The 18,089-nt window shown below is 33.3% G+C and overlaps 1 protein-coding gene across 1 annotated transcript in view; it reads right to left on the reverse strand.

Moving 5' to 3' along the window:
* Nucleotides 1-458: 458 nt before the first annotated feature.
* Nucleotides 459-18,089, reverse strand: part of LOC117114149 (adaptin ear-binding coat-associated protein 2-like) — an 18,995-nt gene continuing 1,364 nt past the window's right edge. The window contains exons 2-8 of the mRNA XM_033257706.1: nucleotides 13,712-13,812; nucleotides 9,911-10,015; nucleotides 9,536-9,617; nucleotides 7,172-7,286; nucleotides 6,588-6,780; nucleotides 5,763-5,880; nucleotides 459-4,341 (exon numbers count right to left, since the gene is read on the reverse strand). Coding sequence (XP_033113597.1) covers nucleotides 4,299-4,341; nucleotides 5,763-5,880; nucleotides 6,588-6,780; nucleotides 7,172-7,286; nucleotides 9,536-9,617; nucleotides 9,911-10,015; nucleotides 13,712-13,812 — 757 coding nt within the window. The 3' untranslated portion in view covers nucleotides 459-4,298. The remainder of the gene's footprint in view (nucleotides 4,342-5,762; nucleotides 5,881-6,587; nucleotides 6,781-7,171; nucleotides 7,287-9,535; nucleotides 9,618-9,910; nucleotides 10,016-13,711; nucleotides 13,813-18,089) is intronic.

Here is an 18,089-nt window from a genome sequence, read left to right on the forward strand (position 1 = left end):
TTTGAATATGGGGGGGGGGCGGGTTGAAAAAAGTTCCTTTTTTTTTGTAAAATCGTAGAAACATTGTGAAAACTGCGCGATTTCCATTTTTTTTTAAAAACAATCAATTTTTTGTTTAAAAAAAATTTTAAATATTAAAAATTTCCATGTAACACGGATATGCGCCAAAATCGACGAAAAATTGGTTTTCATTTGATCTTAAAAAAAAAATTTTTTTGAAAAAAAAAAAACCGCCCCTAATTTTAGGGGTGGTGGATGACAGCAAAGAAACAAGTTATTTTTTTTTAGGCCTAATGATACAGATAACATTATTCATATTTAATATATGGCATGGTAAAAGGAATAAAAATGAATGAATCATAATGGTCAACAATGGAAATTAGTGGGGATAAACTGTTTAAAACAATCCAGTTTACAACTAAATATTAATCAATAACAAATAACAATAAACAATATAATTAACATTTTTAAAAGTCTATTACTATCAAACTTGCTGGTTTTCTAAATGTTCATGATGAGCACTACAATTTTGAAGTCTAATAATCATTTAAGTCAATCATGACATTATCATTTTTCACTTCACAAAAACTTTCTATCCCTGATTGGACACTAATTTGGCTAAGTATGTTGTGTGGCTTGTTGGCAAAAAGCTTCAATAAACCTGGTTATTATTTATCACACCACACTGTCATGGCCAGCTAAATGCCGATGACAGGTCTAACCATTCTTGCTACTGGCCTACATGGTTGGCAAAGACAATTAATAGCTAGATGAGATAACAAGGTGATTGACTTGAAAGTTATAAAGCAAATATATTCCTAGTTATTTTGGGTGCTGTTGGAAAACATACAAGACTTTGGAGCCATGCCTTCAGTGATTTTTCCCAGAAAATAATTGTACATACGGTTACTATTTTCCAACATATCTTCCCCAAAACTTGAAAATGATTGTATATACAGTACTAACAATATTTGAATTATCAACGACATTAGACAGTTATTTAATGTTTATATAAGCACAATATTACTAGCCACTAGCAGATTCAGGAATTTCGAAATAGAAGGGCTCAGAAATGGCACTCTCACGCTAAAAATATAAAATTTTATTTTCATTTCACCCATTTTATCTTTAATTTTGAAAAATTTAGGGGCACCCAGGCCACCTGTCTCCACTGCCCCCTCCACGACTGAATCCACCTATGCTTGCACTTACAAAACTCATGAGTATCACTTGCCTTGACAAAATAACATGAGCACATTTACAATTGAAATAGCCATTAAAATCATGAGCAATCATCTACAGTGTTATATCAGCACTCATGCAAATTAGAAATTCGAAATAGAGGGGGCCCAGGAAGGAACTTTCACATGCGGAGGTTCTACACCACCTCATCCCCACCATGGTTGGGGCTGAGGTAAGAAAAATTCGGAAATTTCCCCATAATATTTAGGGGGAGCCTGGGCCAGCTTCCCACCTGAATCCACCACTGATCACCCAAGTTCATCAGTACATAAGCCATTTGTAGATATACTTAACAGATTTTACAAAACACATGAATATATAAACACACAATACAGATCATTTTCTATCTTGAACATCCGAGGACTCACCTCAAAGGTGCATCATTTGTGAGATCATTATTAAGGTAATCACAAAAATAGGTCAAATTTCAAATTTTTTCCAAATTTAGTGTTTAATTTTTTTTTCCAATTTAAGACCACCTTTTTGGCCTAAAAAATGTATGTCTGGTGGTTTGGTCTCCAATTTGAGGGCAAGTTTTGTGTAAGATATTGAATATTGTTCATTGGTACTTTAAAGTGATCTGGAATTGAGGACTTGAGGATGAACTGTACTTACAGTTTATGATAGTTTGCCTTTTACGCTAATTTTTTACTACAAAAGTGTTCTCCGTGCATATTCTGTACTTCTAATCTTATTATTTGTATAGGTCATATTATCTTTGAGGCCGATTTCTTTTTCAAAACCAGATTCTCATACATCGAAATTTTAAAACACTTGCATCTCTGGAACTACTTACAGTATCTTAGGAAAGCCATTCAAACCTTCTACCCAAATACTGTAAAACCTCGAATAGAATCCCTATGGGCTTAATCTCGTTAACCAGCCCATCTCAAAAAGAAGCCTTATCATCAGCTCGCAAAAATAATTTACTTTTCAGACTGACATTATTTTTAATGATTATGGTAGCGTGTCATTATCAATAAATTGCACTAGCAATTTAGAAAATATTAAACAGAAGTTCGAGTTCCATAGAATAGTAATTCAAAAATTTACAGCTTTCATTTTGGAATGAAGCCCCTCATTTGAGTTTGCAAATGTAATTTTGAAAAGAAGTCCATCCGAGGGTGCTTTATAAGAAGCCAAGGCTTTTATTCAAGGTTTTACGTAACATAATCACAAGACTAATTTTTGGGCGAGACCCCAATATTATTATATTCTTAAGCACTGCTAATATTTATGTATTTATTTTATGCTTAAAAATTTAACAATATTTATGTATTTATTTTATGCTTTTAATAGAGTATCCACCCGATAATAGAAGTACAGGCTATGGCAATTCTGTTGCCAGATTTCAATCAATAGTATTCAAATTCAAACAACTGTTAATTTAATACCATCTAAACAATAGTTGCAAGAAAGAAATTAAGTGTCTTACAATTCAGTTTTATGAATGAACTGCTATAAAATTATATTTTCAAAATACAAGGTTGCAAATTTAAAAAAAAAAAAAAAAAAAAAAAAACTGTATGAGAGGCTTTAAAAAAAAAAAAAAACTGGTGCTGAATAATAATTACTTTCAGAATACATACTATTGGGAGAACTAAATTCTGTATGTAAATATTTCTACTATACTATTTCCAAATAGGAATTATAGCACAACAAAAAAAGTTTCTCAAGCTTTATAAGGCCTATTTTCCATTAGCCGAATTTATTCGCATGAATCGAGAGCACACTATTTGCGCATTTTATTGCTTCGCAAAAAGTAGAAACAGTTTGAACTATTGATTTCGCTGAAGCGAAAAACTCCTATGGAGATTTGAATGCGCATGAACCAAGACTTTCGATTCGCAAAAATAAATTCACCGAGTGGAAAGCAGGCACACACTTTGAATTCAATATTTCGACATTAATTATGTCATCATCAAGAATCTGATGACTGATTGAATCTTGATTCAGTTCCGAAATTGTGACATACATATTTAAATATGCATTTTTAATCTTAATTTTGTGACAAAGAAACGGATACTATTAAACATTGCAGAGGGCTAACCAATAATTGCAACTACTTGCTGGTCTATTACATTTGAATGCAAAATATAAACAGCTACTGCAGCTATATCTTCTGCCTTTCCACCACTTACCAGGTGTTTACACAAAAGAATGATATGCGACACCTCTCTTTGTATACAGTACTTAACAATTGAATGACTTTAAAACTATATATAATTTTGGAACTATCACATTTTGACTTATTGGAAGAAATTTCAAAAATAAACATTTAATATAAGAAAATAATGTAGTCAAAACAGTACAGGGAGCAGTTTACTGGTCAGTATGAATCGATTATTGGCTATAGTATTGGCTCCCTAATATGTATTTTACATTATCTTGCATTTCAGTATATATTTTTTCCTTCAAGAGGTAGACTTCTGAAATCACTCAATAAACCACTGTTTTTATTATAAAATCATACATTCGACACTATCATCAGAAATTGATGATTTTTTTTTTGCTTCCCAGATCCATCAGGTGCAGTTAAAAAGTGATTCAGAATGTGAATAAATGTTAATTACTGGTGAATTTTATGTGATTAATATTCACTTAAGCACACTATATTTTTTAATGTACTGCATACTGCATGTAATATAGGAATATATTTAACATCAAATGTGCTCCATAATTAAATTGCCTTGCTATAGCTTCAAAGGCTATCAACAAAAGTATGGCAATTGGAATGGGAGCATACAACAGAACCTTTCTTTGTTGGTAGGGTATCTAAATTAGTCCAATTCCTACACTCACATGTCAAAGGTTAACTCTAACAGTGATGTCAGATGACACTAGGAATGAGCATTACCAGCACTATTATTATCTGTACAAAATGGTACATTCAAAAACGTGCAGGATACCATTAACCTCTGACCTTTAACCTGGAAAAATTCATGGGTTGGGTAGTATGACACTATAATGGAATGACTAATTAATGAAACTATTGCATGATGAGTGTATATTAAGTCTCATCAGAATAGTTGCCATTCTTATTTATGGAAACATTTTCAGAACTGTACCCATCCTCCTTGATTGGAATTTGAAGATGGCCTGAAAGAAAAAAGAAAAAAAAAATGTCATCATCATATCTTGTATCGTAATTAAAAGTAACTAGCATATACCCATGCTTCGCACGGTGTTGAAATAGAGGTGAAGGGTGGCGATGTACTGATGAATGTTATGGGAAGTTCAGGGGGCAATCAAAACATAGATGTTATGGTTCCATGTCATTATTTTTCTAAAGGAAAGGACGTCTTTGTATTTAATGTTTTGAGTGTTCATTATGATGGATTCATGTATGTATAAATAACTGATATACTAAAAAAAAAAAAGTCAGATTGTTGCGTTTAACTGTTGGTTTTTAATGTTTAGGAATTATGAAACTAAAAATGCTGTTTTCTCATCTTTATTGAATGAAATGTGTGAAATTGTAAAAAGTTATGTTTTCTATTCAAATTTGTGTGGCTATAGTTTATTATATGAATAAAATGTATGATGTCATTTTAAAGCTCATGAATTACTCTTTATTTCAGTGTGAAGAACATTCCATATCTGTATATAAATGTGTTCTCAATGTCAACTGGAAACTTGGTCAAATTGGCAGAGGGCATATTGCTTTTACTAATATGGCCTGGCAGTCAAAGTGTTAATTGTTTAAATTAATTTTAAATACAGTGCAAAACATTCAGCTGTTGCTGCTTTTTGTACTGTTCAAATCAAAATAAATAAATCAAAACATACTTTTTTGGCAAAATATAAGCAATGGGGCTTTAAGCTGATAAATACATGACTGTATATGTATGTACCAGTGGTCAATATTGAAGTGTTTATACTTTTAAGATCAATTATGTAACAACTTTCAGTCCATTTAAACAATATCTTGGTTATTAAATGTGAATCATGCATTATGAATGTAAGAATAGCCATGTTTGAACAGGAATTCCCAAAATCAACAAACAGTTAGCAATAATATCAGGATGCCAAAGATGCTTGTGACTTTTCTCTTTATAACTTATAAAAACAAAAATGTAAACATAATAAAGGTAGGAAATAATTTGTGACTCGCAGCTTGAAATGTATCGAATGGCCGAGCTTCTTGAATAGCGAATCTAAACCATAGGCCCAGTGTATACACAATTGGCTTGTGTGCACTCTAAAAGAATGCAGTACCATCCTTTGAGAAGAACAGGGAGTTACGTCGGTGCACTGTGGACAGAAGAAAGTGTGCCTCTTGGCAGCTGATTGGAAATGATGTGACCCTTAGGGGAGAAGAAAGCAGTTGAATGAATTATTCCACGTCTTCATGCATTTCAGTCAATAAATTGCAAGTTACAGTTTATTTTCTTCCCATACATTACATTCCCACAGTCACACACTATAGGAAAGCCACAACTGAATGGAGAGCTCGTATTATTAAGTATAATGAATTAATATGTCTTTTAAGCTGTAAAGGGTTAACGGTCAGCACTCACTGTGTGTTTGCACTTGTGAAGTCACCCCAATCGGAGTTCTGTTGCGGAGTTGATGAACTCACTCCTCCAAGGAGGTCGATGTTTGGGTTTTGTTTACTTGGTTGTGATGCAAATCCACCTGTAAAAAAAATTTTAAAAATGTTCTTGTGAGTCATTATTAAGCCCTTCATGTAGAAAATAAAAGGAATAAGAAGTTTTAACACTAGGACGATTCGATAATGATTTATCGTGTATATGATAACAAAATATTTTGACAAATTAATTCAAATGACATCATAATCATGGAAAAACGATAAAACCATTGTTACTTCTACAATTTTATCTTTTTTTCCATGATTATGACATTTAAATGCATTTGTCAAAATATTATTGTTATTGTATACAAGATAAATTATCATGGAATCGTCCTAGTGTAAAAACTTCTCTTATTTCTTTTATTTTCTATATGAAAAATTTCTTTTTAGCTTTTTATCGTTATCGGTACAAATATAAACAGGCCTTAACCCTCTACTACTTATACACTAAAGGTGTAGTATAATACCTTACTATTTGATGATCTTGAAGGTATTATGTAGTATAACCCTTCAATGCCTTTTAATTAATAAAAACTTTCCTAGAGTGTCATTTAAATTGACCAATCAAGACAGGGCAAGAATACATGGATGATCTACTTATAACACACATGTTGCGCCAAAACACAGGTGTCGTCTCACATTCTTCACAGTACATTTACACCATCTTTTGTGGGACCTTAGCAAGAATATTGAAGGGGTGTGGCTTAGCTGAAAGCTCCATTATTTTGATCATCTCTATCACACTTCTTACCTAATATATCTGGTTGGCTATGCTGCTGCTGTGGCGGTGGACCGAAAGCTCCTACACCTTGGCTGGGTTGGTTGGAAGGCCTAGTTGGTGGTGGCGCTATAATGCCTCCTTTAGCCCCTGGAGGAGGTGGTAATAAACCCGGTGCTCCTCCTGACATTCCTGATCCCCTAGGTCTAGCTGCTGCCTTCTTAGTCTTAAAACATAATAATAAACAGACATAAATCTTGGCAAACACTTTTAAAAAAGAATGTATAATTAAAATATTATTATAGTGCCTGAAGTGATTTTGTTTTACTTTATAATTACATCAGTTCTCATTATGTCAAAAGGTTCTATGCATAGTCTTGAAAAAAAAAATATAAAAAAATATTGATTTTGTGCGTGGAAAAGTCAACAAGCGAACGGATACCAGCGCGCCACAAATGCTCGATATTTTTATTACATTATGTTTCTTGTTTTACAAATAGACATAGCAAGTCTAGTTTTCTATTTTTTATTTATTTATCCTTATTTCAATACATTTTTGGCTACATTCTAAGACATAAAAATTGTTGGTTTAAACTATATTTTGTTGTGAAACGTACTCCTAAATTGATGGTAATAGTTTGTCCTTCCTTAAATCCTAAATCCAATTTTGGGCCTGGGTCTAAAGCAGCTTGTTTTTGTTCATCCTCAATCTTCTTCTCTTGTTTAATCCATCTGAAAAACAAACAACATTTTCTTAAAATTTCACCTCTAAGCTATTCCTGCCAATTATTACAGTGTACGTCATAATTTTTATTTGATACACAAATTTACATTAGAAAGTGACATCTAAAATTATGGGTTTTGACTTGCTTCTAAACTTGTAGAAAAAATTTAGAGGTTTTCCCATTGTTTTCTAGCTGTTTAACTCCAAAGGAAGAAAGCAAATTCAATGAATTGTCATTCTTTTTTTCTCTTGTCTGGGCAGCTCCCTTCTATGTTAATGAACCCTTCCAGACTTTCAATCAAACTATAAAACTGAACAATAAGGCTAAAATAAGACTTAAGGAACAGGTGTGTCAGGCCTATGTGATGGGTTTATGCATTAATCCAGAATTTTAAATTTGGTAAAATCCATTTCTGGAAAAATTTCAGCAGAAGGAACATTCCTTAGCAGCAAATGACTTATGTCTTGAGTGGAAAATACAGGTTGTCAAAATTACCACAGCTGTGGAATGTCAAGAAAACCTGTAAAGCCCTGTTAATTTGACCAAAAAAATGTAACATGTCTAATTAAGGTCATGATGACATCATAGCATGACCATATATAGGCACATCGTGACAATGGGCATACAACAGATTATTTTCAAAGAAAATTTGATAATCTCAGAAGAGTGTACTGATAAAGATTTACTGTATAGCTCACTTTTCTTTGGTCTCACAAAAATTTATCAACAATCTAATAAATTGAAGTTGTCCAGGAACAATTTAAGCCAATAATGCATTAGATCCTGATGGAAAACTCATTATCATGGACGTTGCACAATGGGTTTTTAGGACGGTCTTTCTCTGTATTTCTGTACGTCAGAAAACATCCGTAGTAGCTACGGAAGTTCCATTCAACTTGAAAGCTCTGTGATTCTTCTAAAAATGTCAGAAGGTTCAGGATACAGTATTTACTGTAGGGCGATTCCGTATTAGAATGTCAAAAATGTAGTAAAATCAAATAATCATCAAAACATATGCATTTGGGTGAATTGCATAACCAAATAAAATAGTATTCAGAACAATCAAGATTTTCATGAAATATTTCATTAATATTATTTAATTAAATACATTTTAAAAACATTTTATACAAATACAATAATTTTCTTGGTTTTTACAATTTTCCAAACTATTATTCATTTTCCTATTCATTATATACTAATAGATCGATTATACACAGTTGTTAATGTTACCAGTCAACATGATGGGGTATAAGCAAACATTCACCCCTGATCATGTGATTTTATTTAGCAGAGTAAATTGTTATTTATTTAGATGGTGATATTTTTTCATGTCCCCTATGTCGCATAAAAATCCTAAATATTTGCCCTAAAACCAAATTTTAAAATATAAAAATGTTCAACTTTTAGTCCATTAATATTATTTAAATGCAATAGCAAGATTTATAGAATTTTTTATAAATAAATTTCTAAGTAATTATCCTATTAATTTTGTCCCATACGACACATGCCATCACCATGACTCCCAATATCTCCAACAGTGCAATATTTTTAAAAATATTTTTAATAATATTATTTTATTGCAATTTTTAACTTGTGGCTGTGGGCCTATTTATCTATCTTGTTGTAAATTTGTAGATTGATGTTTTTAATGGTTGTAATGTTTTTCTTTTTTGATGCCGAATCAATTCAATTCAATTCAATTCAATTCATAGTCCACTCTCGGCTTGACATTATTTCGGTTCATGTGCAAATGGCGAAAACAACTTGTACAGTATGTATTGCACACTGCGATGAAGTGTAAGCTGGTGTTTTTACAGCAAAACTAACATAAAAGACAGTGATTAAAGCAATTAGCAGAGCTGGACATAGTACACTAGGGGAAAATTATAATACTTAGGTCAGATTTAATACATTCAAAAATTTCCTTTGGGCCTTGCAGGCAATCAGGAAATTTTTTCAATCATGAAATCTAACCTTTGTATAATAATTTTCCGCTAGTGTACTTATGTGCAGCTCTACTAATTGCTAATTATTGTATTACTCCTGTCAATTATTGCACTGCTAAATAATGCCTTGATTCTTTTACATAGTGTTTTATATTTAAGGCCTTTATATCAGCAAAAAAATTTTTTTTTTTTTGAGAGATGGTACATCTTTTAACAATAAAGATCATAACCAGCTCACTATAGAAACAACCTATTGAACTGTTAATATAACTCAACACTAGAGGGCAGCAGTATGTTTTTCTGAACTTACTTGAAATGATCTTGAAGAGCAACATTAAAATCGAAAGAATCTCCTCTGTCTGCAAAACCAACACCAATGAAAGCTTTCCTACCTGCAATCAAATATTTAAAAAATATATAACGTCTCATAAATTGCAAATGGCAGTGGCTCTTCTTGTACTGAAGACCTAGCTAGCTTCACATCTGTAGCTAACGATGGATTTTAACTGGAGTAATCGCTCAACTCCTCAAATAACCCTCACATGAGGGGATGAGGACATGTGGCACTATGGTTATTGCGGGTCCCAAGAGGCCCAGTTAAAATTCAAAATTTGGCAAAATGACAATAAATGAAAATAAAATTGAAAAAAACCCTCAAGAAATTGAGAATACTTTATGCGCATACCTGTTCCATCTTGAATACGAAGCACAAAGTATCTACTAGAATCCATTACACCTTCAACAGCCATACCAGGATGGGCATCTACTGGACATTCTGCAAACAGCTCACCTACAAAAATATCAATACAAAGAAATCAAGTTTAATGGTTTAAAAAAGAAGGTTTTACATACTCTAATTCTGCATTCTGCACACTTTTACACTGACAATCGACATGAATCGTGACCTACTGAGACCAATTATCCACAGATGCCTAATTCGTACAGGCAGCCCTATAAGTGAACGGTTTCAAGACTGGGATATTATATTTAGATTAACATAAAAAAGCCATGTAGAAAACACAAAAATAAATTTTATGAACAATGATATGACAGCCACCATTTTTGTACATGTTTGATTTGATAGCTTTATCATTACAATAATATGAAAATATTTGCACAAAGTCCCATTAAATCATTTAAATTCTCAGTTACACACTGCTTTTTTAAATGTTTTCTTTTGAATGCACTGTCAATTGCTCAAGTATATTATTATTATTATTAAGATCACTAAGAATGCAAGTAAACTTAGAGCATTCATTTTATACTTTTCAACAATGAACATTTTTCAGTATTAGTTTCTTTCATGAAATCCACCATTTCATTTTAAACCCTATTTGATTACATTTTTAATGCTAAATTAAAAATTATGATTGCAAAATTTCATCAGTTTTCATTTGGTTTAGTTTAATTTGAATTGTCTTTTAATAAAACCAAAATTGCTCATTTGAAACGTGAAAAAAACAGGCATCATCAGTACAAATGAATATATTCTTTCCATTGCACAAATATAACATTCATTGTTTATTTTATAACACACCTAAAATACAGACCCTTTTCACTTGAAATTTTATGAAAATAATAGTTAAGTCTACCTTTCTTCTGAAAGGACAGACCACCTTCTTTCATCAACCAAAGTTGTAATAGGTGGAGGCATGCAATAGGACAAAATGGAATGAACAAAAATACATCAGATGGAACTAAATTCTCATGAAGAATGATGCAAATCAAATGCTTTTGGGCCAATAAATGCTGTAACAATGTCATATAATATGAAATCCACCAATCAAATGACAAGGATTAGATCAACTGTATTTAGGTGTATTATTCAAATTTAATTTACATTTAATTTCTGGAAAAACATAACAAAGACATGATGCTGCCTTCCAAGACTGCAAAAAAGTTATAAAAACTATCAAGTGGTTCTCCTTTTTTACGGCATCATTACAAATCTATGCTCACGCTAGCCATTTGCCAATGGCGAAATGAAATACCTTTTGGCGCAGAAAAAATGTGCATCGTTTGCCAAAATGACAAAAGCAAATTTTTATATACTGTAAACAAATTTAATCTTCGTCTAGGTTAGGCCTAGACGACCCTATCCACATGTTCATTACAGATTTACAGTACAGACACTGTCAAGTTCATGTACTGTAGAAAATTTCAGATAGATAAATCATTCTGGGTATGCGTATGGACATGCATGGGCAGTTTTGAAGCAAACATTCTGATCATTGCCTGCTTAAAACGATATTTCTTTGGCGATTTCATTATTTAAAACAAGGTTATTATACTACTAAAAATAATACATGTATTCTGAAAATCTGAATCTCTCCTAATTCCGAATGTATTATTCAGTCCAAACCAACTTATTACATCCAAATCAACTTCTTAAACCAGACGATCAGTTAACAAAACAGCAAGCGTAAGTCTACCACATGCTGTGAAACGAACTGTCATGACATGCCATGGAGATTATAATAAATTGATTAAAATGACACGCCAGTATGTTTTAAACAAAATCGAAGTTGAACCTTCCACCAGAAAAAAACTCAAAGCATGTTTCTGTGGGTTATTCTTCTTAGTAGCCTGGCGTTTTAAAAACTTGAGTACTATTTCCGAGCACCTAGACATGTAAATTCTACAAAATGTTCTAACTGAGGTTATTCGAGACTCTTACGCCGTACCAATCAATATATGCTTCCGCTGCCCCTGATTATGGAGGAATGTTTAGAGGATGAAATTGATCTGACGTCATCACAATCGAAAAGAAAAAAAAACTAATTGGGGGGCAAGGTTTCGGAGGCGCAGTCTCTGCCTTCAGCAAAATCATGAATGAAAAAAATTAACAAAATTAAAAACTTGAGTGCTATTTCCGAGCATCTAGACGTGTAAATTTTACAAAATTTTCTAACATCAGCCCCAGCGGTTGGCGCATCGGTTGTGGCTTGGACTCCCAACCTTGAGGTCGGGGGTTTGAAAATCTCACTGTGCAAATCGCTTGTGTCCTTGGGCAAGGCACTTTATCTACTGTTGCCTCTCTCCACCCAGGAGTACAAGTGGGTACCTGGTAGGTTCCAACACAATTGCGCTGATTACTAGCCGCAATATATTGGAATAATAATATAATTTAACTTAATAATTTAATTTGGTGTTCAATGTGTTCTATACGTGTTTGATCCAATGACCGGGGTAGTAATGTGAAGCGCTTAGAGGCTTTTTAAAGGAACGACATATTATTATTATTAACCGTGGTGGGGCTGCGGTTGTTGGAGGCTCTCACATAGTACCAACCAACAAATGCTTCCACCTCCACTGATTACAGAGGAAATTTTTAAAGAATGAAATTTTAATTTGTTAGATTTATTTATGCAGTATTTCTCTCTAAAATAAAACCATTAGGGTTTCTTTATTTGTCTGAATATGTCTGTTTAATTAAATCTTCACCATCTTACACTGAGTCTGTTCCAGTGTCAAGCACATGAAACTTCGGGCAATCTGACGTCATCCCAATCGAAGCACATGTTTGCACACCACCACCGCACCCCTGAAAAAGAAATTAACCAATTGGCGGGCAGGGTTTCGGAGGCGCGCTCTCTGCCCACAGGAAAGGTCATTGTGACGACGAAAAAAGGGGTTGTGTTTTGGAAAGAGTACACAAGTCAGAAAATGCATGTCAAATAATACAAAAGCATTAATTTTATTGATATTTACATTTGATATGCTGTCAAGAAAAACAACAGGTAGTGCCTACTGTACTGTATGAAACAGTACTTGAAATAGCAGTCGCTTGTAATGCCAAAAAGTGATGCACTCTGTTCTCCTAATTAGGGCCTAGGCCTAAACTAGAGCAGGTCCGGTAGCCACCTGTCTCACATATCGTAAACGATCATTTTGTTTCGTTTGTTCAATCATTAATATATTATTATTACCGCCTTTACGACTGGTTACAAATGAATAAGACATAAATAAGCAAGTAATTCATTTACGGAACCATTTTTTTGAAATTTCATTGGTTTATAAATTTGGCTAAAGCATTTTCAATTTGGTGAAAAAATTTAAAACCTTTCGCCAATTTGACGAAAGAAAATTTGACCCTAGCATGAGCGTAGCAAATTAAAAATCATAATAATAATAATAAATAAAAATAACAAAATAAAATAAAAAAAATTTTTTAAAAAATAATAAATTTAAAAAAAATAAATATATAAATAAAATTTACAAGAAAACAAAATCAATAAATAATTAAATGAATAAATACATAAATAAAAAAAGAATAACTAAATAAATAAATGAAAATAAATAAATAAAAAAGATGACATCAAAAACAGTAAGATCTGCAAATATGAACATACGAAATGAGCCAATTAGAAGATGTCAAGATAATTATCAAGATGTTCATGGGCAAGCGATTTATAATAATCAGGACAATATTCTTTTTCCAATGGATTTTTATAAAATTGAGTTAAATGTAAAATTTTAGGCCTACCTGTTGATTTATCTTCTAATTTGACAAAACATGATTTTCCTTTTGCTATGACCTTTAACCTCCCTGTCCAATCTGGTTGATCAAGTTTCCAGTCAGCAGCTCTGTAAAAAGAAGCAAATTTATGAGTAAATAAAATTGTATAATACAATTTTGTTGGTCTTAACTTCAGTCACGTTTCTTTTAACAGTATGTTAAAAAAACCGGAAACAAATCCGATATTTCCGAGTCAAGGTTTAGGGGAAGGGGAATTACAAATTAGGACAAATTAGTTTAGGCTAATTTGTATCTTATACTGTAAACTGATCTAGAGAGAAAAAAAATGTATAATTTTAAAGAGATCAGTTCCTGTACATAAAATTATGTACACCCTGCAGTATGCACACATTTATTATTTACAAAGCATTAGAAGACTCAAAACTTCATTAATTTATTAGTTATACCTATATACAGTAATACTATTTTCTTTTATTATTGTTTTAAAGTATAAAAACGTACTGTATACTTTTACAGTAATGTAGCATTTTCCAAATTTTTCTATTATGCAGGGATGCAGTTATGGTAGTCGAAGTTGGGCAGGGACCACCCAGCCTTGAAGTTTTCTATCCAGTCTCAAGCCAATTCATAGCCCACCACCAACCCTTACTAACCCACTTTTCCATCCTTAAAATCCTCACTTATTATATTAGTTTATAGATGTTATTTACCTATCACTCACCCTTAAAATTCTCCAACTGAATCTTTAAAATGAATTCATTTTGTCAAAATCTACTGATTTGGTATCCATTTAACATTATCTAGGCTACCTAAAATCCTATTTATTATTTTTCAAATGTGATTTTTATATTTTGGGTGCATATATTAACGTCAAAGAAATAATCAGGTTCAAATGTCACTACAGTTTGAAAGACATTATATTCTATGTGACAAAAAGTTAACAACAAATCCAGTTGTGGAAGTTTCATGATGGAATTAACAGGCTACCATTATACATAATGTACAGTACTGTACTACACCAGAGATAAATTTAGTGTAAAATCCACATTATAAATGTCATCATTAAATTGAGTGTGCAGCAATCATCCACACTTACTTGAACAACCAGACCGATGGGGATTGTGGTTCCTCTTAACATTACCTTTTTAATATGTGTATGTTTTCAAGTTTGCATGCTTGTTTTTAAACCGTAACATTTTTTTTTCATGCTTTCTCACTGACAACACTCTATGTTTTTTCAACGATATGTCACATGACCACACTACAGTATTTCCATGGTAAATCAATCAATATCGTAATTCAGTTTTTTTTTTTTGCTCTGTATTTTTTTTTTTTTTGGATTTGTATTTTAATACCTTCAGGATGGTAACAATGGCATTGAGGATTGACACACAATTAGGCTAAGAGGCAGTTGCAGTGGTTTAGTAAGGTATAAATATTCATTAATTACTATAGTTCCTAGGGTGCAGGTCTAGTACTGTGCAGTACCTACTGTATCAATATTATGTACAGCTCTGGGTTTCCTTGGCAAAAGCCAAAGGTAGCAGCAGGTATTGGCTGATTATTAAACAATCAAACAACTGGAAATGTGTGTAAACGTCTGGTAATGCCATGAAAAACAACATATTCTTACTCCAGGGAAATCCCCATTTCTCGCTAGACGGTCGGACTGCGTTAAATTTTCAACATCAGTTTAGTTTAATAAAATCTAATACAATAAACTTAAATTTTCAACATCAGTTTAGTTTAATAAAATCTAATACAATAAAATACAGTATTTATAGGGTGCGTTCGGGCAAGTTTTTTGTGAAGTCTAATACGGTATAAGTCGGGAAACAGCCATTTCCAGTTCTTGCCCAAACGGGTGTTAAACGCGCACCGCCTGCTGATATCCGCTGATAGTCCAACAAATTGCAGTGTTTTGGAGGAGCAAAAGCAGCATGCTTTAGCAGCAGGGGGCATTCTTTATCATTTAATCTCTTTTTGATTGCTCCTTATTTGTTTCAACACACGCCATACGTCTGCCGCATACATACGTGATCGTGGTACCATTGCTTAATGGTAAATTTTCATACTACCATTATACTACCATTACCAAATGAATGAAAGTTTATTCTGGGTTTATACAGCCAAAATGCACATCTGCGATTTATTGAGAGTTTTCAATGTACTGTAGGTCCTACGTTTTATGAAGCTTATTGTTGTAGCTTCTTCGATCATTTCATTAATTGAATTTGAGACAACATTATGCAGTGTACCAACGCCAATGTCCATTTCTTAATTAAAGCGTGGGAAACTTGATAAGACTCATCATTTGCATAATACAGTACCTTAGGTCTTAACATCAGAGGTCAATGGTTTTTTGAAAGCCTACAGTAGTTCTGCACGAACGGGTAGACCACCCGCCGATACAATACCGGTAAGAACCCTATAGTGTAAATTTTTCCCATTCGACAAGGCTCTGAAATGTACCAATTCAAAAGTACAAATTATAACTAAAATGGGTCTGTTTGGGTCATATTCTGTATTTGGAGGAAATTTCAGAATATATTTCTTGTTATAATATGAATACTAAGAATAATATGAATACTCATTCATTGTGAGGGCGCATGTCATGGATAATGGCCGAAATTTAACAATTTTTTATGTGTTGAAAATGTCATCTTCTATATTGCGTTTGGGATGCAACTGCTACTAATCAAACCATTATGTACTCCACCACTGAAGAGTCGGTAATCCGATACCATTGAAATCAGGCTAGGTAGGAGGATGCGACACTGCGACTGTTGCAGGTCGATGTCTAGGCTAGGCCTACTTCTCAGTTCAAGCCTTCCAGGCGTTGTCTAGCATGCTGCGTACGTGGGCCTCGTGTAGGCCTAGGCATGATAGAGGTTTTATGGTGCCATAGCCATAAAATATGTAAGAGCGCTGTTTTCAGGACGAAATGAAGTGGTCTTGTTCTTTATCTAAATCTTAGATTATCATTTTTATTCGGAAATGCGCGATTTATTTCAGCTGGCCAAAATGCGTAAAAAGCGGAGATTTTCAACCCAAAATCGGAGTGATGAGTTTTGCTTAAATAAACGGAGTAACTGAAGTAGCTGAAATCTGAGTGGTTGGCATGTCTGGTATTATGAGCCCTAAGGTTTAATTCTAGGCTGTGACTGGTTGATATACACAATGTGGAGTTTCCAAACCTACCCTATACCTGTCAACCTTGAGAAATTTCAAAGACTAAGATCGGGTGACAAATAATGAATGCCGAAGGTAGGTACATATATGTTAGAAGAGTGACGTCATGCACTGTTATCTTTGTCGCGGCCCTGATGCTGATTGTTTTGGTTCTGCATCTTGTATCCAGATTTATAAAAATTGGATTAAATCGTTTATTGGTTGCAATTGCTAACCTTTGAACTTATGTAGAAAGTAAACAGGTAAAAGTTTACATATATTTAATGTTTGCCAAGTATGAATTAGATTTGACATTTTCAAACAATATTTTCAATTTTCCAAATCGTCCAACTCTCAATTCGGATGAATGAAAATAGCTGCTGATCTAACGTCTTCACGTGTAATTGTTTGAAGCAAGATTTGTTTGAATTTACACATAAAAGCTGTTTTACCGATAAATATGTTCAATATAATCATTAATTAGTATTATGTTTTAGGATATTCCAGTAAGATTTCTATTTATTGCTGCAAAGCAGCCAATTCATATTCTTGACAGCAATTTGACCTTTCAAAGGTCATTGTTTGTCAAAAAACAAGGGCCTAAGACGACTGAAAAGCGGAGTTTCCTTCTTTCGTTCTGCCGGGTAAAATCAATTACTTTAGGCGACGTTTGTAGACTAACCAACACGTACCAATGTCCGCATGTCATGCAGCCTTATCCTACTTTAGGCCTAGACTAGCTAGGATGGTATAGGCCTAGCCTTGAAGGGACGAAGGTCCCAATGAAAAACAACGTCGCTCCTTGATAGCTAACATTGTCTATTTAACATCAAAATAATTCATTATTAGACCTATAGTTGTTTTTTGAATAATACTCCACAAATCTCAGCCGATACCTCGCACAACTCGAGTAACGTCTCGTATCTATTGTCGTAACGTCATGGCTCGCTGGCTCGCACTTGCGATGTCTCGCACTTGTGATCAAATACCACGCTGGCTCGCACTTTGGCAATACTCTTTGGCAACACTTTGGCAGTCAACTCGCCCCTAGAAAAGCCGCCCTTGGAAACTTGCCCCATAAAAAAATGTACACTTCCTAGACCATGCAGTCTTCAAAATAAAAATTGTAACCTTTGTAATCAACTACATTTTCCACTATACATAGAGAAATTTTTGAAACTCCACAAATCTCAGCCGATACCTCGCACAAATC

The sequence above is a fragment of the Anneissia japonica genome, unplaced genomic scaffold, assembly GCF_011630105.1.
Source record: "Anneissia japonica isolate Jap-2015-1 unplaced genomic scaffold, ASM1163010v1 scaffold287840_len1291095_cov163, whole genome shotgun sequence".
Classification (NCBI taxonomy): domain Eukaryota; kingdom Metazoa; phylum Echinodermata; class Crinoidea; order Comatulida; family Comatulidae; genus Anneissia; species Anneissia japonica.